The 26,649-nt window shown below is 40.1% G+C and overlaps 1 protein-coding gene across 6 annotated transcripts in view; it reads right to left on the bottom strand.

The window, feature by feature from the left end:
* Positions 1 to 26,649, bottom strand: part of RAPGEF6 (Rap guanine nucleotide exchange factor 6) — a 215,647-nt gene that overhangs the window by 167,432 nt on the left and 21,566 nt on the right. For all 6 annotated transcript variants that reach the window (XM_078005143.1, XM_001101427.5, XM_002804506.4 and 3 more), the window contains exons 2-4: positions 17,315 to 17,385; positions 16,021 to 16,077; positions 5,030 to 5,113 (exon numbers count right to left, since the gene is read on the bottom strand). In XM_078005143.1, coding sequence (XP_077861269.1) covers positions 5,030 to 5,095 — 66 coding nt within the window. In that variant the 5' untranslated portion in view covers positions 5,096 to 5,113; positions 16,021 to 16,077; positions 17,315 to 17,385. The remainder of the gene's footprint in view (positions 1 to 5,029; positions 5,114 to 16,020; positions 16,078 to 17,314; positions 17,386 to 26,649) is intronic.

The following is a 26,649-nucleotide window of genomic DNA, read 5'->3' on the forward strand; positions in this document are numbered from 1 at the left end:
TTCCAATATTCTCATCCTTCAAAGTTTCTGTGAGCCTAATATTTCATGGCTGTGTAACAAGACCCGGCTCTTAGCTGAACTAAGGAGGAAGTCCTACAACACTGTGAGCCAACAATTCCTTGTTAGGTATATACAGCAGAAATGCATCCACATGTGCATCTAATATACAAAAATGTTCACAGCTGCATTACTTATAATAGCCCTCAACTAAGGTGTACATATCCACAGGCCAAAACTCTTCAGACATACAAGACTGATTAAAATTTAGGAAATTGGTGTTGAGGAAAGGTAAGAGAGTAGATTTAAGACAAGGCATGAAGCTGCTTCTAGGTAATGACAATGTTCAATTTCTTGATATGGGTAGTGATTAGGCAAACATTCGATATATAGTATTCACTAACATGTAGATTTATGTTATCTGCACTTTTCCCCATATTATATTTCACAATAAAAGAGCAGCTTTTCTCTTTGACTTAGTGATTTGGGGGTCCTGAGATTTATTTTCCTTTCACAAACTCATTCACACAATTTTTGCTTCCCCTCTCAACAACTCTAAGCTCTGCTGGTTTGGAGGCTTAGTGTACAAAAGAGTATTGCTTCTACCAGTAAACACAACAATGGTTCCACTGAACTAGACTTCCACCCAGTCATTAAACCAACAGGCAGCAAAAGAGGTTAGTCCACTGGCCCATATGACTGATTCCAATTAGCAAAGGAATAATGGATTATTGCACAAAATGTAGGTAAGAGAGACTACATGTGGAACTTAGGCCATTCTCTTATGCTCCTGTTAGTACTTCCATGCCCACTATTAAAGATTAATGGGGCCAGGTGTGGTGGCTCACTCTGTAATCCCAGCACTTTGGGAGGCCAAGGTGGGTAGATCACTTGAGGTCAGGAGGTCAAGACCAGCCTGGCCAACATGGTGAAACTCCATCTCTACTAAAAATACAAAAATTAGCTGGGAGTGGTGGTGCACACCTATAGTCCTAGCTACTTGGGAGGCTGAAGCAGAGGGATTGCTTGAACCTGGGAGGCAGAGGTTGAGGTGAGCCAAGACTGAGCCACCGCACTCCAGCCTGGGCAATAGAGTGAGAATCTGTCTTTAAAAAGAAAAGAAAAGATACAATAAAGATTGGTGGAAAACAGTCAGGTGAAGTGGCTCACACCTGTAATCCTAGCACTCTGGGAGGCCAAGGCAGGCAGATCACTTGAGGTCAGGAGTTTGAGACCAGCCTGGCCAACATGGTACCCTCTCTCCACAAAAAATACAAAAATTAGCCGGGCATGGTGGTGCACGCCTGTAATCCCAGCTATTTTGGAGACTGAGGCAGGAGAATCGCCAGAACCTGGGAGGCAGAGATTGCAGTGTGCTGGGATCACATCACTGCATTCCAGCCTGGGTGACGGAGGGAAGACACTGTCTTTAAAAAAAAAAAAAGGTTAATCAAAAACTACAGCAACCAAGAAAGAGGCAGGACAGTTTAAGACACATCAAAATTAAAGTTTTGTTCCAACCACAAAGTAAAGGACACAGAACAGCTGAAGTTTTACTTGAGGCAAGAAATACTGAATGGGTAGTGAAAGACAGATATCAACAATAGCCTTGTGTCCAATTATAGAAACAAGGACTGTAGTAGCTTTTTATATTTTCTCTTAGATTACTATATATATAGTATAAGATACTGAAGGTAAACTTTACAAGGTAGTCTTTAGTTAACAGAATATTCAGAGGCACTATGACAGATTATATACAAATATAGCTAGCAATGATTGTTGTGGTTGTGTGTCTCCTTATTTGGGCGAGAGGGTAAGAACTTCATTTGTATAAAGGATAGTTGTGTTTTGTTAGGTAGACACAGATCGCTGAATGGAATTTCAAATGTGTTTAGAAGCATTCATAAGGAAGCTGAGCAGCCAGGGGAGTGGACTGTGACAGTTATTTACTGCCTCTCCAAACATACTGGCTCTGGCTCTCAGCTTCAAATCTACCCTTTATTGCCCTACTTTGTGGTAAGGATGTGAATTGTGCAAATATTCTTCTTTGCTAGCTGAAAATGTTGCAGCTTTGTCAGCAGAGGGTGCTAGAGGAACACTGCAGTAAGAAAGTCTTTCCTCTGCAACTGGGGGGCTTCTGTTTCCTGTCCCCAGCTTCAGGGGCCATCTGCATCCTGGTAAGGGGGGTCTCCTACGTGCCATTCCTGGCCAGCAGTTCCCTTCCCCTTCCTGCCAGCCTTGACCAGATGACTGTGGAGCAGCTCTGTCCCAGAGCAATCCAGTGAACGTCTCTGCTATTTACTGGGCTGCAACTAAGATTCTTCAACAAAGTCTGAACTCTAGTCATGAGGAAAGGGTCTCCCTTTCAAATTTGTTTTGTCCTTGGGAATTTGCCCTCAGCTGTGGGGTATTCTGCTTTATCCTTTTTAGTAGCTCATCCCTTGAATTAGTTTAATTTTAAAATTAAACTTTACCTGCTCAGGCCAGGTGCAGTGGCTCATGTCTGTAATCCCAGCATTTTGGGAGGCCAAGGCAGGCAGAAGACTTGAGGTCAGGAGCCTGAGACCAGCCTAGCCAACATGGTGAAACCATGCCTGTACTAAAAATACAAACATTAGCTGGGTGTGGTGGCACACACCTGTAATCCCAGCTATTCGGAAGGCTGAGGCAGGAGAATTACTCGAACCCAGAAGGTGCAGGTTGTAGTGAGCCAAGATCCTGCCACTGCCCTCCAGCCTGGGCAACAGCAACTCTGTTTCAAATTAAAAAAATAAAAAATTTAAAAAAAAATCAAACTTTACCTGTTCCAATTATGCTGTGGTTTCTGTATTCTGTCTGAAGAAGCCAAAAATTATTTGATGCTTAATATATGCTAAGCATTATTCTAGGCAGTTTGTTATAGTAACTCACTAATCCTAAAATTGAACGTACAGTAGCCTATTATAAATTTTTCACACAAAAGATACAAATTCATTAATCAGTATTATTCTTTAGAATAATATTCCATAATCATGTTTGCTGTAAAGTTTATTACATTAATGCATACTATGACTTTTTCTAAAATCTCATTCTATTTACTTAAAAAGATAAACTTCATTGTCTTGATCACAAACTAGTAATGAATTATTGCAGTTGATTAAGGGCTACTAAATGTCCTCACAGTAAATTCTTGACCATTCAGAACACAGCAGGAGTGTTCAAAAGAAAAATACTAATAATCCTTTTTTTGTTTTTGAAACGGAGTCTCATTCTGTCGCCTAGGCTGGAGTGCAGTGGCCAGATCTCGGCTCACTGCAAACTCCACCTCCCGGGTTTATGCCATTCTCCTGCCTCAGCCTCCCGAGTAACTGGGACAACAGGTGCCCGCCACCACGCCTGGCTAGTTTTTTGTATTTTTTAATAGAGACGGGGTTTCACTGTGTTAGCCAGGATGGTCTCGATCTCCTGACCTTGTGATCCGCCCGTCTCGGCCTCCCAAAGTGCTGGGATTACAGGCTTGAGCCACCGTGCCCGGCCTATAATCTTAAACTATAACTGTAGGCAAATCAATCCAGCTTATTCAGTTCTCAGGGGCTAAAAATACAAATTCATTAATGTGAGATTCACAAATACAGGGAAAAGGAACAATGGCCAAAAAGCTCAAAAAAACCAGAACTACTATGTATTTATAAATGCAGTCAACTACATGTGTTATTCAACTAGTCAATTAGCACATTTCATGCAAAGGCCAATGATATAAAGTTTCAGGAGTCAAGGCATGACTTCTAAAATATTTAAATCGAGATGTCCCATATCCTGATATTTATGTTAAATAGTTATGCTACTAAATTAACTACAATCGGAAGTCTTACTTTCAAAGCCTAGAAATTTCTTCTTAACATTATGGGAAAAAAGTCACTAAAAATTACATTTATATGTCACTAAAGCATACGTTGAGGCCCCAAAATCTTAATAATTACTAACAGAATTCCACAATTGACCTTCTTTCCACCGCCCTTCTCTTTTATGTAATAGTTATGATAATAATTAACAATTATTTTTAACTGCCAGGTACTGTTCTAAGAGCTTTGTATAGAGTAAGTCATTTATTTCTCAGCATTAGCCTATGCTATGAAAGAAGTTGTATTATTATGATCATTTTACAAATGAACAAAGTAAGGCACAAAGAAATTAATCTGCCCAAGAAATAGTACAGCAGATATGAACTCATGGAGTCTGGCTCCAGAATGTGCCCTTATAGACTTCTGTTGAAAGCATCTGTAGTAGTTTCCTAACACCTCATGACAATACTTAAGTAGGTACCACTATTATTCCCATTTTTCAGTCAAGAAAACTAAAATTTGTCCCAAGTCACATAACTAGTGATGAAATCAGAATTGTAATCTAGTTGATTTACTACAAAAACCAATTTCTTAACTATTACATCACCTCTCTACATCCAATAATAGCAATGTATCAAAAACCCATTAGATAAATCAGCTCAAATCATACATAAAACTAATTTTTTTTTTTTTGAGACAGATTTTCGCTCTTGTTGTCCAGGCTGGAGTGTAATGGCATGGTCTCGGCTCACGGCAAACTCCACCTCCTGGGTTCAAGCAATTCTCCTGCCTCAGCCTCCCGAGTAGCTGGAATTACAGGTATGTGCCACCACACCCGGCTAATTTTGTATTTTTAGTAGAGACGGGGTTTCTCCATGTTGGTCAGACTGGTCTCGAACTCCCGACCTCAGGTGATCCGCCAGCATCAGTCTCCTAAAGTGCTGGGATTACAGGTGTGAGCCACCACACCCAGCTCCCATAAAACTAATTTTCAAACAGGAAGAAGATATCATGTCATGGTGTAAGCTTACAGATTATACCCCCAGAAATACAAAAGATTAACTGATTCCTGCCAAGTATTTCCAATGGTGCCAACAAGCAAAGACATTTAAAAGATGTATCACCTACTGAAAGAAAACATACATCCTATACAAAATAGTTTAATATTAACTTTGCCTGCCATATGTACTAAGCAGCAAATGTGAACGTACCTGCAAGGAGGCAAGACCATGGAGCCTTTCACAAGCACAGATCCAGAAAGTAGGATATACCAACATCTGGCAATCGTTTCTGAACTGTTTAAATAAATAAGTAAATAAATGAGTAAAATAACATACATGTTCATATGTACATGAATTCAATATGAAATATATTCTGGTAATAGTACAAATAATTAAAAATTAAGTAACACTACTTAGAAATTTGGGATATTTTGCCTGTTGCCTAAGGTTTTATATAGACCACATTTACCTGAAATAAAAGTATAATCACTATCTTAAGATACATACTATAAAACACCAATACTTAAAGTGATAAAGTACTTTGGAAATACATTTTAGCAAAAAACAACAATCATTGTTTATACTGTTCCTTGAAATAAATTTCAGTTTAATTAAAGCTTTAAAGCTAAGAAAGCAATTAACAAACACGTTTCCTAGAAAAAAAAACAGAGAAGAATTATATCACACTTGTAGAAGAAAATAACATTTAATTCTGAAGTATATTAGCCCATACAAGTTGAAACTTGAATACAACAAAAAGATGAACAGAAAATAATTCTCAAATGTGATATGATTAAAGATAATACCTGTAATAGGTACCAGTACTCACAGAAATGCATTACTATTTCAAGTAGTAAATGAACAAAAGATAAAAACAGACAATTCTTAACAGGTACACAAAACACACAGTCACTAGTAAACAGAAAATGCAAATGAAAACAATTCTTAAATACCAAATCCACACATAGTATCCATTTTACAGAGGCTGTGATAAAAATTTATTCACTGCTTACTAATACTGCAAATCAGAATCACCACAACCTTTTTTCCAAATCAATATAGGAATCCACAGCACAAGCCACAAGGATGTCATAACCTTTAGCTCCAACACTGTTATACCAAGGAATTTACCACAGAGAAATCATTCTTATTCTTCACAACAAAGTTTCAGATGAAGTTTTTCTTACTGTCTATGTTTTCTAATTTTCCTGTAATTATATGTGCAATAATAGAAACACAAATTATTATTAGTAGTGGGGCACTGCTACAAAGATATCTGAAAATGTAGAAGTGACTTTGGAACTGGGTAACGGGCAGAGGCTGGAACGGTTTGGAGGACTCAGAAAAAGACAGAAAAGATGTGGAAAAGTTTGGAACTTCCTAGAGACTTTTTGAATGCTTTTGACCAAAATGCTGATAAGTGATATAAACAATGAAGTCCAGGCTGAGGTGATCTCAGATGGAGATGAGGAACTTATTGGAAACTGGAGTAAAGGTCACTCTTGCTATGCTTTAGCAATGAGACTGGTGGCATTTTGCCCCTGCCCTAGAGATCTGTGGAACTTTGAAACTTGAGAGACATGATTTAGGGTATCTGGCAGAAGAAATTTCTAAGCAGCAAAGCATTCAAGAGGTGACCTGGCTGTTTCTAAAAGTGTACGTTCATATGCATGAACAAAGAGATTATCTGAAACGAACTTATATTTAAAAGGGAAGTAGGGCATAAAAGTTTAGAAAATTTGCAGCCTGATCATGCGGTAGAAAAGAAAAACCCATTCTCTGGGGAGAAATTCAAGCCCGCTGCAGAAATGTGCACAACAGGAGCCAAACGTTAATAGCCAAGAGAATGGGGAAAATGTTTCCAGGGCATTTCAGAGTCTTCAAGGTAGCCCCTCCTATCACAGGCCCAGAGGCCAACCAAAAATGACTTCGTGGGCTGGGCCCAGGGCCCTGCTACTCTGTGCAGCCTCAGGACTTGGTGCCCTGCATCCCAGCTGCTCCAGCTCCATCCAGGGGCAGATTTACCCCATGCTGTTCTCATGATAGTGAGCTCTCACAAGATTTGCTGGTTTAAAAGTGTGTGGCCAAAAGGGGCCAACGATACAGTTAAGGTCATTGAATCAGAGGCTGCAAGCCCCAAGTCTTGGTGGCTTCCACATGGTGTTGGGCCTATGGGTATGCAGAAGGCAAAAATTGAGGTTTGGGAATCTCTGCCTAGATTTCAGAGGATGTATGGAAATGCCTGGATATCCAGGAAGAAGTCTGCTGCAGAGGCAGAGCCCTCATGGAGAACCTCCACTAGGGCAGTGCAGAGGGAAAATGTGGGGTTGGAGCCCCCACATAGAGTCCCCACTGGGGCACTGTCTAGTGGAGCTGCGAAAAGGGGGCCATTGTCCTTCAGACCCCAGAATGGTAGACCCACAGTCTGCACTGAGAGCCTAGAAAAGCCACAGGCACTCAACACCAGCCCATGAAAGCAGCCACAGGGGCTGTACCCTGCACAGCTGACAGGGGCAGAGCTGCCCAAGGCCTTGGGGGCCCACCACTTGCCTCAGCGTGCCCTGGATGTCAGACATAGAGTCAATGGAAATTATTTGGAAGCTTTAAGATTCAATGACTGCCCTGCTGGGTTTCGGACTAGCGTGGGACCTGTAGCCCCTTTATTTTGGCCAATTTCTACCATTTGGAGCAGAAGCATTTACCCATGCCTATACCTCCATTGTATCTTGGAAGTAACTTGTTTTTTATTTTACAGGCTCATAGGTGGAAGGGACTTGCCATGTCTCAGATGAGACTTTGGACTTGGACTTTTAAGTTAATGTCAGATTGAGTTAAGACTTTTGGTTACTGCTGGAAAGGCATGATTGGTTTTCAAATGAGAAGGACATGAGATTTGGGAGGGGCCAGTGGTAGAATAATATGGTTTGGCTCTATGTCCCCACTCAAATCTCATGTCGAATTGTAATCCTCATGTTAGGGGAGGGGCCTGGTGGGAGGTGACTGGATCATGGGGACAGATTTTCCCCCATGCTGTTCTCATGATAGTGAGTTCCACAAGATCTGACGGTTTAAGTGTGGCATTTCCCCCCATTGCATTCTCTGTCTCTCTCTCTCTCTCTCTCTCTCTCTCTCCTGCTCCACCATGGTAAGGAGTGCTTGTTTCCCCTTCACCTTCTGCTATGATTGTAAGTTTCCTAAGACCTCCCACTCATGCTTCCTGTGAAGCCTGTGGAACTGTGAGTCAAGCAAACCTCTTTTCTTCACAAATTACCCAGTCTCAGGTAGTTATTTATGACAATATGAGAATGGAGCAATACAGAGACCAAAGTTAATTTGCTATCAGCTTAAAATAGTGCATTATAACAAGACTCTTTATGCTAGCTCTATAGTAAACATAAAGAAAGAAATTACAGCAGATATACAAAGGAGAAAGAGAAAGGAAACAAAGTATAGCACCACAGTGAGCAACAAAACCACAGACGTGAACAAGAAAGAAAGAATGCTACAAAAAAAAATCTATAAAACAACCAGAAAACCATTAACACAAAGGCAGCAATAAATCCTCACCTATAAATAACAGCCTTGAATGTGACTGGGTAAGTTCCTCCAATTAAAATATATAGAATGGCTGAGTGGATAATAAAACCCAAATGTATGCTGCCTATAACAGACTCACCTCACTGTTAAAGACAAACATAGATTGAAAGTTAAGGGATAGAGGTTGGGTGCAGTGGTTTACGCCTGTAATCCTAGCACTTTGGGAGGCCGAGACAGGAAGATCACCTGAGGTCAGGAGTTCAAGACCAGTGTGGCCAACATGGCAAAACCCTGTCTCTACTAAAAAATACAAAAATTAGCTGGGTGTGGTGGTGCGCGCCTGTAATACCAGCTGTTTGGAAGGCTGAAGCACAAGATCACTTGAATACAGGAGGTGGAGGGTACAGTGAGTCACACCACTGTGCTCCAGCCTGGGGAACGGTGTGAGACTCTGTCACACACACACAAAAAAATTAAAGGATAGAAAAAGACATCCATGTAAATGGAAACCCAAAGCAAACAGGAGTAGCCATGCTTACTTTAAGTCAAAAACTGTAAAAAGAGACAGAAAAGGTGATTATATAATGATAAAGGGATCAATTCAGCAGGAAGATATAACAGTTACATTATTTATAATATATATTATATAATCATTATATAATATACAATTGTGTCTCATATATATATTTACAGTATATATTAACACACACCCCGAACACTGGAGTGCCCAAGTCTGTAAAGCAAATATCATTAGATCTAAAGGGAGAGACAGACTATAATACAGTAATAGCAGGGAACTTGAACACCCCACTTTCAGCAATGGACTGATACACAGACCTCAAAATATACTACAAAGCTACTGCAACCAAAAAAGCATGGCACTGACATAAAAACAGACCAATAGAGCAGAATGGATATCCCAGAATTAAAGTCATGCATCTACAGACAACTGATTTTCAAAACAGGTGCCAAAAACACTTAGAAAATGTGTTATCTACTTGCAGAAGAATAAGACTAAACTACTTCTCACTATATACAAAAATCAACTCAAAATGGATTAAAGACTTAAATGTGAAACCTAAAACCATGAAATCTACTGGAAGAAAACAGGGGAAAATGCTTTACAACACTGTGCTAGGCAAGGATTTTTAAAGCGAAGACCTCAAAACACAGGCAACAGAAACAAAAACAGACAAATCTGATTACATCAAACCAAAAAGTTTTTGTGCAGCAAAGGAAACAACTGATAAAATGAATAGACAATCTACAGAAATAGGAGAATTGCAAACTATACATCTGACAATGGGTTAATATCCAGAATATATATAAAAAACTTAATAGCAAAAAAAAAAAATGATTAAAAATGGGCAAAATAGCTTAACAGACATTTCGAAAGGAAGATATAAAAAGAGCCAACAGGTATACGAAAAAATATTCAAATAAACTAATCATCAGGCAAATGCAAACCCAAACCACAACAAGACACCACTTCATTCCAATGAGAATGGCTACTATCAAAAAGAAAAAAGAAAACAAGTGTTGGCGAGGATTTCAGGAGAAGGGAACACTTATACACTGTTGGTGGGAACGTAAATTAGTAGTTATTGTGGAAAACAATATGGAGGTTACTAAAAAAATTAAAAAATGGAACTTCTAGATGATCCAGCAATCCTACTACTGGATATATATCCAAAGGAAATGAAATCAGTATGTCAAAGAAATATCTGCACTCCCATATTTTACAATAGCCAAAATACAGACTCAACCTAAGTGTCCAACAATGAAAGAATAGATAAAGAAAATGGGGGTATATATACTCAATAGAATATCATTCGGCCATAAAAAGAATGAAATCCTGTCATCTGTAGCAACATGGATGGAAATGGAGGATAGTATGTTAAGTGAAATAAGACACAGAGAGAGAGGCAAATACTGCAGCATATCACTTATATGTGGAATCTAAAAAATAAAAAGTTGGTACCATAGAAGTGGAGTAGAAGAGTGGTTATCAGAGACTGGAGTGGGGAGGTGGGAGAGAAAGATGAGGAGAGGTTGGTTAGTGGGTACAAAGTTACAATAAAATAAGAAAAATAAGTTCTGGTGTTCTATTGCACAGTAGGATTATTATGGTTAACAGTAAAGTAGTGTATATTACAAAATAGCCAGAAGAGAGGCTTTTGAATGTTTTCACCACCAAAAAATGATTAAATGTATGAGGTGATGGATATGCTAACTACCCTAACTTGTACATTGTATAAACAACACATAACTGTATTGGAATACCAACTTGAACTCCATAAATATGTACAATTATAATGTGTCAATTAAAAAGTTAAAAAATTATCAACATTGCTGGAAATGAGACCAAATAACCTAAAACCCACAGGAAAAAAACCTGCTATATTTATTACATTCAAGAAAAAAGGAAAACAGATGATGGATTAAACCAAAGAACTGGTATCTATGTAACAGAAATGAAAATCTAGAATTGAAAAACTACAATTAAAACTTAAAAAATCACGAGTGGGTACTTTAGAAACAGCAGAAGACAGAAATTCACAAATTAGAAAATAAGGCAGTAGAAAATGGGAGACTGAAGCACAGACAAAAAAAGAACAGGAAGATGGAAAACAGTACAAAGGAAATACGGGACAAAATAAAGCAGGAAGGAGGAAAAAGAAAATAGGAAAGAAGCAATAATATAAAAAATATTCTATAAGAATTTTCCAAAATCGATGAAAGATATCAAATCAGGGTATCATGAAGATCTATAAACCCTAAACAGAATAAATACAAAGAAAATCCTACCTAGCAACGTTAGACACAACTTCTGAAAAGCAAAAAAGCAAGAAAAATCTCAGAAGCAGAGGAAAAAACATACTAATTGCAAAGGAGTAACAAGAACACTGATTACTGATTCTTCAACATAAACAGAGGCAAGAACATGATAAAACACCTTTAAAGTGTTACAGAAAAAACTGCTAGAACTGTTTATGTAGGAAAAACACCCTCCTAAAACACTGCTGCAAAGAATTAAAGACTAAATAAATGGAAGAATATAGATGTTCGCAGATTGACAGATTCATTATAACAACAATGTCATTTCTCTCTGAATTGATTTATGAATTTAATGCTATCCTAATCCAAAGCCCACAGCCTCCCACAGGCTTTCTTGCGTATATCTGTGTGTGGAAATTGACAAGCTGATTCTAGAATTTACACAGAAAGGCAAAGCAACAATGATAGCCAAGACAATCTTGAAGAACAAGCCTGAGTACAAGCCTGAGTTGCTCTACTGAATACAAACTCATGCTATCAGATATCAAAACACACAGCTTAGGCCGAGCTTGGGGGCTCAAGCCTGTAATCTCAGCCGTTTTGGAGGCAAAGACGGGCGGATCCCTTGATGCCAGGGGTTTGAGACCAACCTGGCCTACGTGGTGAAACCCTGTTTTTACTAAATCCTGTCTCTACTAAAAATACAAAAAGTAGCCAGGCATGGTGGTCCACACTTGTGATCCCAGCTACTCGGAAGGCTGAGGCATGAGAATCACTTGAACCCAGGATGCAGAGGTTGCAGTGAGCCGAGATTTTGCCACTGCACTCCAGCCTGGGTGACAGAGTGAGATTGTCTCAAAAACAAACAACGACGACAAAAACAAACAAAAAAACCCAAACTACACAGCTTGACAGGGCAGTACTTACATGAACACAGGCATGAGCAAAATAAACAAATGAGCAAAATAAACAATAAGCAAGTGAGCAATAAACAACTGAACAAAATAGAGACCACACAAAGGGGACACTGCACAGCTGGAGGGAAAAAGACAGTTTTTCAATAAATGGTGCTGAATCAACTGAACATCCATAGGGATACCTAATGAATCTTGCCAATAATAAAACCCATGCTTTCAGTCAACAATTTACATTTTAGAAAATTTGTATCCATTACTGTGAGTTTAGCACTTCCCTAAACTTTTCAGAAGAGGCTAGTGGTGATATTAGCAATGCCATTTTTGATAAAGTATTTTTTTAAGTGCCAAAATGAGAAAAATTGAGAAATATTGAGGACCATCAATATTTTCCAAATGACCAATGCATGGCATTACAAAAATCAAACATAGAGAAATGACTGATTCAATGTGCAAGACAGACCAATTGTTTCTAATGCAACAGAGTAAAAAGTTCATGGATAAAGTCTCAGACACCATGTTGAAACTAACCTGTAAGCAACTTGTCAAGTTTTGGTACTGTTTTAAAGAAGAATACCCAACTTATCTGAAAAGAACCTCCCCCGCATTTGTTTTTTTTTTTTTTTTTGGTTTTTTTTTTTTTTTACAACTTCTCTGTAGGAAGAATTCTTTCATTCAAAAAATATATCACAACAGACTGAATGCAGCAGATATGAGAATCCGACTAATATCAGAGACATTAGATTTGCTAAACTATAATTAAATCTTTTATGAAAATAGTTCTAATAAATGTTAATTGTGTTAACATGTAATGAGGTTGGGCGCAGTGGCTCATGCCTGTAATCCCAGCACTTTGGGAAGCCAAGGCAGACAGATCACCTGAGGTCAGGAGGTTGAAACCAGCCTGGCCAATGTGGTGAAACCCCGTCTCTACTAAAAATACAAAAATTAGCCAGACGTGGTGGCACGTGCCTGTAGGCTCAGCTACTTCGGAGTCTGAGGCAGGAGAATCGTTTGAACTCAGGAGGCGGAGGTTGTAGTAAGCCGAGATTGCGCCACTGCACTCCAGCCTGGGTGACAGAGCGAGATGAAAAGAATGAGACAAAAGAATGAGAAGAAAGGAAAGAAAGAGAGAGAGAGACAGAGAGAGAGAGAGAGAGAGACGGGAAGGGGAGGGGAGGGGAGGGGAGGGGAGGGGAGGGGAGGGGAGGGGAGGGGAGGGGAGGGAAGGGAAGGGAAGGGAAGGGAAGGGAAGGGAAGGGAAGGGAAGGGAAAGAAAGAGAGAGAAAGGGGTGGGCGGGAGAGAGAGAGAGGAAAAGAAAAGAAAAGAAGAGAAGGAGGGAGGGAAGGAAGGAAGGAAGGAAAGGAAAAAAAGTGATGGGTTTCTCATTAAATTCAAAATGACTAATAAATATTTTTAAAATTAAGAAAAATGAATCTTGAATTCTACCTCACATCACAAGTAAAATTCAATTCCAAGATGAATTGTAGATCTATATTTGAGAAACAAAACACCAAACTTTTAGAGGAGAAACAAAGAAAATCTTCACAATCATGAAGAAAGGAAAGATTTGACTTTTTAAAAAAAGGACACAAAAGGCCCTAATCACAAGGGGACAAGTTGAGAAAGGAATTACTCTTCCTCAAAAGATGCCAATAATGGAGCAAAAAGAGTTGTGTTTAGTGGCGTATGCCTGTAATCCTCGGGAGTCTGAGGCAGGAGGATCTCTTGAGCCTAGGAGTTCAAGACTTGGCCTGGGCAACACAGGAAACCCCATTTCAAAAAAAAAAAAAAAAAGGCCAGGTGCTGTGACTCTCGCCTGTAATCTCAGCACTTTGGGAGGCCGAGGGGGGTGGATCACCTGAGGTCACGAATTCAAGACCAACCTGACCAACAGGGTGAAACCCCATCTCTACTAAAAATACAAAAAATTAGCTGGGCGTGGTGGCAGACGCCTATAATCCCAGCTACTCAGGAGGCTGGGGCAGGAGAATCGCTTGAACTCAAGAGGCAGAGGTTGAAGTGAGTTGAGATCACACCACTGCACTCCAGCCTCAGTGACAAGAGCGAGACTCCATCTCAAAAACAAAAAAACACCCAGAAAAAAGGAAAAGTGGCACAGTGGATAACAGAATAAACATACCCAACAAAGGACTTCCATTCAGAATTCAAAAAGAACTTTTATAAATCAATAGAAATCATACTGACAACCCAATTAATAAAAGAAGCTATCTAAATACCTGATAGAAACATAAAGGTCATTCATCATCATTAGTAATAGGGAAATGTAAAATAAAATCACAATGAGCTAACATAACGTAATCAGCAGCCGAGTAGCAAAAATTCAAAATAAGCAAACAATAAAACACAAATATTAAGGGCTGTCAAACATGTAGAGCAACTGGAACTTAACTATACTGAGCTAATGGTTATTAAAATTGGTAAAACTGGCCGAGCGCAGTGGCTCATGCCTGTAATCCCAGCACCTTGGGAGGCTGAGGCAGGCAGATCATGAGGTCAGGAGATCGAGACAATCCTGGCTAACACAGTGAAACCCCGTCTCTACTAAAAATACAAAACAAAACAAAAAAATTAGCTGGGCGTGGTGGTGGGCGCCTGTAGTCCCAGCTACTCAGGAGGCTGAGGCAGAGAATGGCATGAACCCAGGAGGCGGAGCTTGCAGTGAGCTGAGATTGCACCACTGCACTCCAGCCTGGGCGACACAGTGAGACTCCATTTAAAAAAAAAAAAATTCATAAAACTAATTTTAAAAAACAGTCACATTCTCCTGAATTTTTGAACATGCACATTTCCACTACAGTCATGCCTTACTTAATGATGGTGATACTTTCTGAAAAATGCATCATTAGATGATTTCATCATGTGAACATCATAGAGTATACTTAACATAAACCTAGAAGACGGTATAGCCTACTATACACCTAGGCTATATGGTATATAGTCTATTGCTCCTAGTGCACATACCTGTACAGCATGTTACTCTACTGAATACGGCATGCAACTGTGACACAACAGTCCATCACTGAAACAACGTTATGTGGCACATGACCATAATTTTATTCCTAAGAATATCCTCAACAGCAGTAAGCAATAAGGGCACAAAAATAACACAATGTTAATAGAAACTGTATTATTTATCATACTGAAAACTAGAAACTGGCCGGGCACAGTGGCTCACACCTGTAATTCCAGCACTATGGGAGGCTGAGGCAGGTGGATCACCTGAGGTCAGAAGTTCGAGACCAGCTTGAACTTCACCAACATGGTGAAACCTCATCTCTACTAAAGATACAAAAAGTAGCCGGGCGTGGCGGCTAATGCCTGCAAACCCAGCTACTTGGGAGGCTGAGGCAGCAGAATCACTTGAACCTGGGAGGTGGAGGTTGCAGTGAGCCGAGATTACACGACTGCACTCCAGCCTGGGTGACAAGAGCGAAACTCCATCTCAAAAAAAACCAAACAAACTTTTAAAAAAAGGAAAACTAGAAATAACCCAACTATGAACAGTGGAAGGGAGAAACAAATCATTATTTGCACACAATTGTATACTGTACAGCAGTGAAAAAGAACACATGCAAAAACATAGAAAAATTTGGAAATTTATTAAGTAAAAAAGCCTCACCAAAGGATTCTCTCTATAGCAAGTTCAATAAGTGGCAAAACTAACCTATAGTAATACAAGTCAGAATTGTGATTACCTTTCCAAAAGAAAGTTGATGAGAGCCTTCTGGAAAACTGATATCTTTATTTTCATGTGAGTTGTCATTACACATTTAGTGTATATTTATTAAAATTCATTGCATTGTACACCCTTGGTGTAAAGTATGTTATATACTTCATGGTTTATGAATTTTTTCATAAATTGTCCCAGAATCAAATGAATTTCAATGCTAAGAGTTAAAATTTAAACATAAAAGTCATTAGTTTAAGTGAATTATAGAAATACTTACCAAAAGAGAACCTGATTGCCACTGTATCTCTCATAGCGTGCTCTTGCAGACATTAACCTATTAAAAAAAATTGAAAATTTTATCTTACATTTTGTTTTTAAAATTGTTGTAATTACAACAGAAAATGACCAGATCTACCAGCATGTTTTCACCAAAGTACAAAGAGTTTAGAAATATATCTATATTTTATATATATAATGCAATAATATAGATAATATTCAGTGGCATCAACCATAATACTCTTTATGTACATTATAAAATCTGTCAACTCACATCAAAAGTTTTCATTACAAAAAATATACATTTGTCTGATTCACTACTGAATCCTCAGTGTGAAGAGCAGTTACTGGCAGAGGCATGTACACACAAAAAAATTGCTGAATATATAAATCAGTTTGCAATAAAAAATACTTTGAGTATTACAAAATGCTAATTTTTCAGTTTTCTTTCTTCCTAATTATTTGGCATATACTAACAGCTGAATTACGTTATACAGAAAACATATAATGAATAATAAATCCCTAACAATTATATTTTATCAATCTGGTCAATAACCAGAAACTTGATGAATACCCAGGAAAAGTCACTGGATATGCTGTTCACGGTGGGAACACACGTTTAATTAAAATATTATATAGTTAAGTGTTTTATAGCACTCCAAAGTGTTTTTATAAATATAATCATAATGATATACGATAACCAGGACAGATAGCCAGCCAATTTTTCAGAAGAAAAAAATGAGGTTCAGAAAGTTTATGGGTCTCGTCCATAGGAGCTTAGGCCAAATCAAGGTTACTGCTCCTTCCACATTAATACAACACTATAATACAACATACCATACCCAGCTGAAGCATTTGGCATAATAAATACCAATACACACTACAAAAAGATAACAGGAGTTTTGTCTTTACTAGCCAGTACACCCTCAGCACTGTGTTTTGCTTTAGGTACTTATTTTCATTTAATCCTTGAAATACTTCAACAAAGATACTACCATTACCCCTATTTTATTGAAGACAAAACCGCAGCTAAATGTTCCTTCTAACTTAAGGTCCCATGGCTAAGAAAAACTGAAATAAGAAAAACAAATTCAGTTTTTACTGTCACTGTTTTTCCCCAAATCCAAAATCACCCCTACCAAAATATAAACTACAGGAAACCAGGGATCTAATCTATAATGTATATACCAAGGCCTTAAAACAATAAGGAATATAAAGGTGCTTAACAAATATGTGGTGAATAAATGAATGAATGGCTATACAGCGTGTGCTCTTAAATACAGAACCACACTTACCTAAGCTGATGTTCCCTGAGATTTGATAATATTTCCATTCCATGAAGATAAGAATAAATAGTATTTAAGTCCTGTAGAACAGAAGAAAAAAATTAGATTATTTTTCAAATATACTGTTTAAAATATAAGGCACCCCACAATTCTGATTTTAAACAGTCACTTATAGCAAAGCAGTTAACTATGGAAAAATCATAAAACCTCTGAATCATAAAAGATTTCAAAAGGCAGAGAAGAGATCCCCTCAGCTCTCAAAGGAACTCCTCTTCAACATGACCAATGGCCTCTATTCATTCCAACAATGCCAGAACCCCAAAATCATTATTTTACATGGAAGTATATTAATTCGTTATTTCACTTCTAAGCAGATGTAAACTTTTCTTCTTTAGTGGCCTCCAAATATTTGATATACAATATCCTGACTGACACCTTTAGAGACAACCCAGTTTATCAATATTCCTCTTAAAATATGACTTTCTAAAGAATATCTCTCTAAAGAGACTCAAAATGACATAATCTACCACTAAATAAAAAAGATTTCCAATGGTACAATCCTATAACTAGGCATTAAAACAACAACAAAAACCTCAGGATGACATAGTATAACCTCAACTAAGAGCAGTGGCATAGCAGAAGAAAGTGGAAAGACTCTACAGATCTTTGACAGCAAATGGTATTGTACCACTGATGTCATAAGATTAAAAGCAGACAAGCTTAAATTCGCTATTAAAAATATACTTCCTATTTCCTATAAAGAATAATGCCTTTACACCAGGGCAAACTACTTCTAAACACTGCCTTCCCACTCTGATATGCAACTGGCCAAGAAAATTATCAGATAGTAGTGGGGGTAGTGGGGGACAAACTAAAGACAACTTATTTTCTAGTAGGTTAATAAGACAACATGGAGCCATTAATAAAAACAGCAAGCTAGGCCGGGCACGGTGGCTCACGCCTGTAATCCCAGCACTTTGGGAGGCTGAGGCGGGCGGATCACGAGGTCTGGAGACTGAGACCATCCTGGCTAACACGGTGAAACCCCGTGTCTACTAAAACTACAAATAATTAGCCAGACGTGGTGGCAGGTGCCTGCAGTCCCAGCTACCTGGGAGTCTGAGGCAGGAAAATGACATGAACCCGGGAGGCGGAGCTTGCAGTGAGCCGAGATTGTGCCACAGCACTCCAGCCTGGGCGACAGAGCGAGACTCCGTCTCAAAAAACTAAGACAAGACAAGACAAGATAAGATAAGAGCAGCAAGCTGAGCACAGTAGCTCACACCTGTAATCCCAGCACTTTATGAGGCCAAGGTGGGTGGATCACTTGAGACCAGCCTGGGTAACATGGTGAAACTTGTCTCTACAAAATATTTTAAAAAATTAGCCAGGCTTGTGGTACACGTCTGTAGTCCCAGCTACTTAGGAGGCTGAGGTGTGGGGGATGGCTTGATCCTGGCAAGAGCAAGTTGCAGTGAGCCGAGATCGCACCACTGCACTCCAATCTAGGCGACTGAGACTCCATCTCAAAAAAAAAAAAAAAAAAGCAATAATCTCTAATTCCAAAGATAACAACTGCCAATTAACCACAGTGGATTGACAACCACACTTTTTTCTGCTAAATCCTTACTAAAATAACAGTGAAAAAGATGTTTAAGTATACAAAAATAAAGATTTGAATAGGTTAAAAGAAAGGTCTACCAAATTTTAGAAGACAGCAGATGAAGCATTGATATGGTAAACTGTATTTCCAAAGATGGCCACAGAGATATTTATTATCCCATATGCTCTTGTGCAGTGCAGTCTTGCCTGTAACCCATCAAAAACTGGAATCTATGTGCCCTCCCCACAGATGTGAGTTGGCTCTGTGACTAGTTCTGACCAAAAGAATAGAGGTGAAGTTGTATAAGAGAGTCAAGTACCCTGAGACCATTAATGTTGTGAAGAGCCTCAGCTAGCCTTGGGGAGACAAAAAGGCCACATGGAGTAACACCAAGGTACTAGATAAGTAAGTTATGCCTTCCTAGAGCAGCTTAGAACTACCAACTGAATGGAACTAAAAGAATGATCCCAACTGAGGCTCTATGGGGTAGAAGAACCAATCACCCAGCCAGAACCTGCTGAATGCAGGTAATAAACAGATTCATGGCAAAAGTGTGGCTTATAGTGGGCCCAATGAGTCTGCAGATCCACCTAATAATGGTCATTCTCCGAAACTCCTTCAGTTTATAATTAGAATTTATACACTTGGCAGTTAGAATACCCTCCATAATGGGTCCATGACCTGTGTGGTAAAAGCCATCATAATGGAAAAAGCCAAGTGGAAACCTCTGCCCCATTCCCCAGAACAAGACAGTAAATAAAAGACTATTTCTTCCAGAGGGGCACAGAATAAAGACTAGTGCCACCAGTAAAGAATTAGAAGTACGCAGAGGTAATAGTTTCCATTGTTTTCTATTTAATTCATGGAGAAAGCAGACAGATCCTGAAAAATGACTGTGCAGACTACCACAGAATGAACCAAATTCTAGCCCTAATCATAGCCTGCAGTCTCAGACATAATATTGCTGCTGAAGCTGATTAAGCCTCAAGTACTGATGTGGTGTTACTTTCCATTCCAATTAGAAGATCAGAAAAATCTGCATTCATGTGGGGCAATATTAACTTACAGTTTTATCTTAGGACTCTTTTAACTCTCCTGCTCTCTGTCATAACAGTCAGTGGGAGTTGGGTGGGGAACAGACATCTAAACCTCCTGATCTATTTACATATATTACAACATGCTGATTGGACAGAATGAACAAAAGAATGCGCTAGAGGTCACTGGTACCCTAAAGTCCTTGGTAACACACATGTGGCTCCAGAAGATGGGAGATAAACACTATGAAGATTCAAAAGATCTGCCACTTCAGTGAAGTTTTTAGGGATACAGTGGTTAGGGGCATGTCAGGATATCTCCTGCAATGTAGAAGTGACTGGTTTAGGTCAAGATAAAATAAGAGGAACTAGACTTACCCATCACCTAAAACAACTAAACACATAACAAAAAAGACAAATATATAAAACATTTTTCATAAGATAGGACATCAGGAAATACCTAAAGTGAAGTAAAGATCTACCTGAAAAAATCATAGTAGTAGTCCTGAACCAGGACTGATTTTTCCTTTCTCATTGACATTTAGCAATGTCTGGAGTTATTTTAGGCTGTCACAGATTTGAGGGAGTGGTGCTACTGGCATCATGTAGGTAGAAGAAATACTGCTAAACACAGCCACGCCCATTCATTTACCTATTGGCTATGGCTCTTTTCATGCTATAAAAACAGAGTTAAGTAGTTGTAATAAAAATTACCTGGGCCACAAAACCTAAAATATTTACTATTTAGCCCTTTATAGAGAAAGTCTGTTAATCCTGGATAAGAATGTGTGTATTTTAATTCTTATCAGTTATGAAATGCTGGGAACATTCCTGAAATCCAAGTTCCCAGATGCCAGCCGCCAAAAGACAACTTTACAAATAGGTCTTCCTAAGGACAGCAGTCTCAGATCTGTTCTATTAACTTTTTTTTTTTAAGGCTAATATTGAAGTTATATTCAGGAATGGCCTTAAAAGAAAGAGAAAAGGAAAAATCTCCTCAGTGGGTACAGTTGTGAGTAGCAGATGTGGGTCATGTTAAAGGATAGCAGCTGCTATGGTTTGGATGTGGTTCGTCCCTGACAAAACTCATGCTGAAATTTGATCCCCAATGTAGCAGTGTTAGCAGGTGGGACCTAGCAGGAGGTGTTTGGGTCATGGGGGTGGATCCCTCATGAATAGATCAATGCCTGTCTGAGGGGGCAAATGAGTTATCACTCTCACAGAAATCAATTGATTCCCCTGAAAGAGGATTGTTAAACAGAGTTTGGCTTCCTTGGTTTCTCTCTCTTGCTTTCTCTCTTACCATGTGATCATTTTTTGCAGCATGAACATGGCTCACTGCAGCCCCGACCTCCTGGGCTCAAGCAATCCTCCCACCTCAGCCTCTGAGTAGCTGGGACTACAGGCACATGCACGTGACACCATGCCCATCTAGTTTTATTTATTTATTTATTTATTTATTTATTTATTTATTTATTTATTTTATTTTTTGTAGAGACGAGGTCTTGCTTTGCTGCCCACACTGGTCTCGAACTCCTGGGCTCAAGCAGTTCTGCCTTGGCCTCCCAAAGTGCTGAGATTACAGGCGGGAGCCACTGCGCCCAGCCTGCCATGTGATCCTCTTGCACAAACTTGCTCCCCTTTCAAGCAGCCTGAGGCCCTCATTGGATAGAGGTGGCCTGTCTAGAACCTTCCAGCCACCAGAATTGTGAGCCAAATAAAGCTCTTTCTTTATAAATGACCCAACCTCAAGTATTCTGTTATAGCAACACAAAACAGACTAAGACAGTGGCCCAAAGTGAAAATATATGTAAATTCCAGTGCATGGATGTCTGGTTAGGGGTCTAGAAGGAAAAAGACAAAAAGATCAGGAACAAGGAGGCATCAGGTAAAGACACAGGATGGAGACATGAGAACGGGCACAAAGTGTATAAAGTTTTCTGTATTCCACACTAATGCCCACCAAAAAGCATTAAACATGGAAGAGGCGCTGAACAACCACGAAGATAAAATAGGATATCCCAGAACTGGTACAATTAATACATGAGTAGACTGATCACAATGACACTAGATAGAGGCTACACATGGGACCAACAATATAAACTTCCACTTATCAAGGTCTGTCTAGCTACTGCTACTTCTGAATGTCCAACCTGTCAGCAACAGAGACCAACCAAATGAGTTCCTGATATGATTCTATTATTCAAGAAGAGCAACCAGTCATTTGATAACAAGTAGACTATATCAGGTGTCTCTCATCCCAGAAGGGCCAGTAGTTCATTTCACAGTGATAGATATCTATATTTTGGGTTTGGGTTTATCTTACTTACCTCAGAGGTTCAGCCAGGATCATAATCCAGGGGCTTGCAGAATGTCTGAACTACAGGACTAGAATCCTACACACCAGAGAGTCCAACCAGTGGACCCAATTCAAAGCAAATACAGTGAGAGGTGGCAATGTGCTAGCAGCCCTCGCCCTCGGCTCCTCCTCGGCATCCACTCTGGCCCTCGAGGAGCCCTGCAGCCTGCCACAGCACTGTTGGAGCCCCTCTCTGGGCAGGTGGAGGCTGGAGCCGCCTCCCACACCTCCCAGGGAGGTGTGGAGGTAGAGTGGCGGGGCGGGAACCGGGGCGTTTCCGCAGCGCAGGCGCAAGCTCAGTGGGCCCAGCACACGCCGGCCCACGGCAGTAAGGGGCTTAGCACCCAGGCCAGCAGCGGCAAAGGGTGCCGGCGGGCCGGCAATGCGCTCCAGTTCTCGCCAGGCCTCAGCTCCCTCCCTGCGGGGCAGGGCTGGGGACCTGCAGCCCGCCATGCCCAACCCCCCGCCCCCACGGGCTCCCCCGGGACCCAAGCCTCCGTGATGAGCGCCACCCCTTGCACCACGACACTCAATCCCCATCAACCGCCCAGGAGCTGAGCAGTGCGGGTGCACAGTGCAGGACTGCAGGTAGCTCTGCCTGCGGCCACGGTGAGGAATCCACTGTGTGAAGCCAGCTGGGCTCCTGAGTCTGGTGGGGACTTGAGGAACTTTTATGTCTAGCTAAGGGATTGTAAACGCACCAATCCGCACTCTGTGTCTAGTTCAGGGTTTGTAAATACACCAATCAGCACTCTGTGTCTAGCTCAGGGTTTGTAAATACACCAATTGGTACTCTGTATCTAGCTAACCTAGTGGGGACTTCCAGAACTTTTACATCTAGCTAGAGGATTGTAAATGCACCAATCAGCACCCTGTCAAAACGGTCCAATCAGCTCTCTGTAAAATGTATCAATCAGCAGGATGTGGGTGGGGCCAGATAAGGGAACATAAGCATGTTGCCCAAGCCAGCCAGGAGCAACCCACTCGGGTCCCCTTCCACACTGTGGAAGCTTTCTTTCGCACTTAGCAATAAATCTTGCTGCTGCTCACTCTTTGGGTCCATGCCTCCTTTAAGAGCTGTAACACCATGAAGGTCTGCAACTTCACTCCTGAAGCCAGCGAGACCACGAACCCACCAGGAAGAACGAATTAAGTCCAGATGTGCCGCCTTTAAGAGTTGTAACACTCACTGCGAAGGTCTGCAGCTTCACTCCTGTCAGTGAGACCATGAACCCACCAGAAGGAAGAAGCTCCAGACACATCTGAACGTCTGAAGGAACAAACTCTGGACACACCATCTTTAAGAACTGTAACACTCACCGCGAGGGTCCACGGCTTCATTCTTGAAGTCAGCAAGACCAAGAACTCACCAATTCCGGACACAACAGGAGTATGCTCACAACCTTGGGACCACTAGTCATGTCACATACCACACCATCCAGAGCAACTGGCCTCACAGAATGCTGTAATAACCTTATAAAGGCATAGCTGAACTTTTAGCTCAAAGGCAATAATGTGAAATAATGGACTGACACCTTTTAATATGAAGATACATCAAACCACAGACCTCTATATAGTGCAGCATATACAGCAGGAAAAATAGATGGGCCCAGGAACAAATGAGTAGAAGCAAGAGTCACCCATTTATCATTATTCCCAATAAGCCACAAAAGGATTTTGTACTTCCCATTCCTGCAACTATGGACTCTACACGTTTGCAGGCCCTGGTTCCAAAGGCATATACCCTTGCCAGGCAATAGTACAAGAGTCTCAATGAACAAGTTTACAGCTGCCACCAGGGCACTTTAAACACCAAGGCCCAAGAGTCAGCAGTTAAGAGGAGTTGCCATTTTGGCAGGGGTAACTGATCCTGAGCAGTAGGTGGAAGTAGGGCTGCTTTTATGTAATGTGAACAGAGAGAAATGTGTGGAATCCACATGATTCACTTGGTTATTCCTTTACCTCACTGTAACTGTAAATGGACATATATCCCAACATTAGCCTGAGAAGAATGATTACCAAGGGTTCAGACATTTCAGGAAAGAAAGCTTGAGTCATACTATCACATAAGCCACTGAGACCTGCAGAGGTGATTATGTGAGGAGAAAACAAAATGCATAGTGGAGGAGAGAGGATAAGTACCAGTTGCAACCCTGAGATCAACCATACAGGGCCTATCATTCTTCCCACCACCATCTCTTGTCTAAGTTTCTTCTCAGGAAAAGAAGCTCATTGGGAGTCATGGAGGAGCTGCTCCCTGAACCTCAAACCTATGTGAAGAAGTAGATTTGTGTGGTGCAAAGTGTAAGCTCAGGTGGCCTTGAAAATATGCCTCTCAGATTCCAAACTACAGGAAGTGTAATTGAACAAAACCCCTATTACGGGGCTCTGTAATTTATCATCATGTTTGAATTGGGTCCAAGCTTCCCATGCGATATTCCCAATCGATAACTGAGCCTGGTAAAGATACTAAGGAATGCCTATTCTGGGAGACTCAGGACTACTCTGATGGGTTCAAGGTTTCTCCTTCCACCTTGCTAAACCTCTGTTACAGTGCAGTCTAAGGCTCTTCCACTCAACCTTCCTTTCGTCTCTCCTTCACAAATGTCACATGAGCATTCTGGTGTGAATGCTCTACCAACTCTCTCCATTTTTGCTCATAGGCATTTTCCCTAATAAATTCCTTGGATGTCTAATATTGTTGTGACAACTGCTTCTAACAGAACCCAGACTAACATAAACACTTTGTAGTACTCAGTAAAGAAATTTTCTATACTTCTTGCTGGATTTATTCTTCAGTATTTACGGTTTTCTAGTATTTTTAAATAATGTCATGTTTGGCTGGCTGTGGTGGCCCACATCTGTAATCCCAATACTTTGGGAGGCCAAGGTGGGTGGAGATCACCTCAGGTCACGAGTTTGAGACCAGCCTGGCTAATATGGTGAAACCCCATCTATACTAAAAATACAAAAATTAGCTAGGTGTGGTGGCACATGCCTACAATCCCAGCTACTCAGGAGGCTCAGGCACGAAAATCACTTGAACCTGGGCGGCAGAGGTTGCAGTGAGCTGGGATCATGCCACTGTACTCCAATCTGCATGACAGAGTGAGACTTTTGTCTCAAAAACAGTCATTTTTTAAACTAGAGACTTTGTGGTTTATTGCTGGTTTACATAAATCAACTGATTCTATATAATAATATAATAAACTTGAGTCCAATCATCTTGTTAATAAATTCACTTAATTTTCAGAGTTTATAGATTCTTTTCGATTTTCTGTATATACAATAGCACTGCCTATGAATACAGTATTATTTCTTCCTTCCCAAATTATACACTTTCCTCCATTTTTTTATGCCTTATTATGTAACAACAGCCAGAGAAAGCGTAGCCATATAGAGACAGTGCCCATCTTCCAATAGTTCGACAAGATTTCCTGACTTTACAATGATGCAAAAGCGATATGCATTCAGCGGACACTGAATTATGTTTTTGTTTTGTTTTGCTTTTAGAGACAGGGTTTCACTCTGTCACCCAGGTTGAGTGCAGTGACGGCAATCATGGCTCACTGATGCCTCAATCTCCAGGACTCAAGCAATCTTCCCATGTTGGCCTTCCAAGTAGCTGGGACTATGGGCGTGAGCCACCATACTCAGCTAATTTTTTTTCTTTTTTTTTTTGGTGAGACCAGCCTGGGAAACCATAATTTGAATACCCATCAATCATTGTCTTTCACTGTTTTCTGTGCAGTATTCAACAAATTATACCAGATACACAACACTTTATTATAAAATAGGCTTTGTGTTAGATGGTTTTGCCCAACTGTAGGCTAATGTAAGTGTTCTGAGCATGTTTAACATAGGCTAAGCTATGATTTTTGGTAGGTAAGGTACATTAAATTCATTTTTGACTTACCAGATTTTCAACTTACCATGGTTGTATCATGATATAACCCCACTGGAAGTCCAGGACTGTCTGTACGACAAACACAGTTGCCTAGGCCCCACTGAGTTACGTGTAGATAGGCAGGCACTCACAAAATGTCTATCCTATGGAAATGTGCTTGTAATTTTTGACAAGACAACTTGTTCTGATGGCAAACAAGTTCTGAAAATTGTAATACACAAAGGTTAGGTATGGCAAACAGAACTCCCATAACTTGACTTACTCCAGGTGGGTAGTGTTAAAGGGCACCAGAATTTTCTAAGACTCTCAACTTACATAATTTTCTCTGTTATCAAGTTACAGGACATCTTTGGTACATCATTAACGATGCCACGAATATACGAGAAAGAATTAGAAATTAACTTTTCAATGTTAAAGTCTGAGAGAGAATTTCACTCACAA

This window comes from Macaca mulatta, chromosome 6 (genome assembly GCF_049350105.2).
Source record: "Macaca mulatta isolate MMU2019108-1 chromosome 6, T2T-MMU8v2.0, whole genome shotgun sequence".
In the NCBI taxonomy this organism is placed as follows: Eukaryota; Metazoa; Chordata; class Mammalia; order Primates; family Cercopithecidae; genus Macaca; species Macaca mulatta.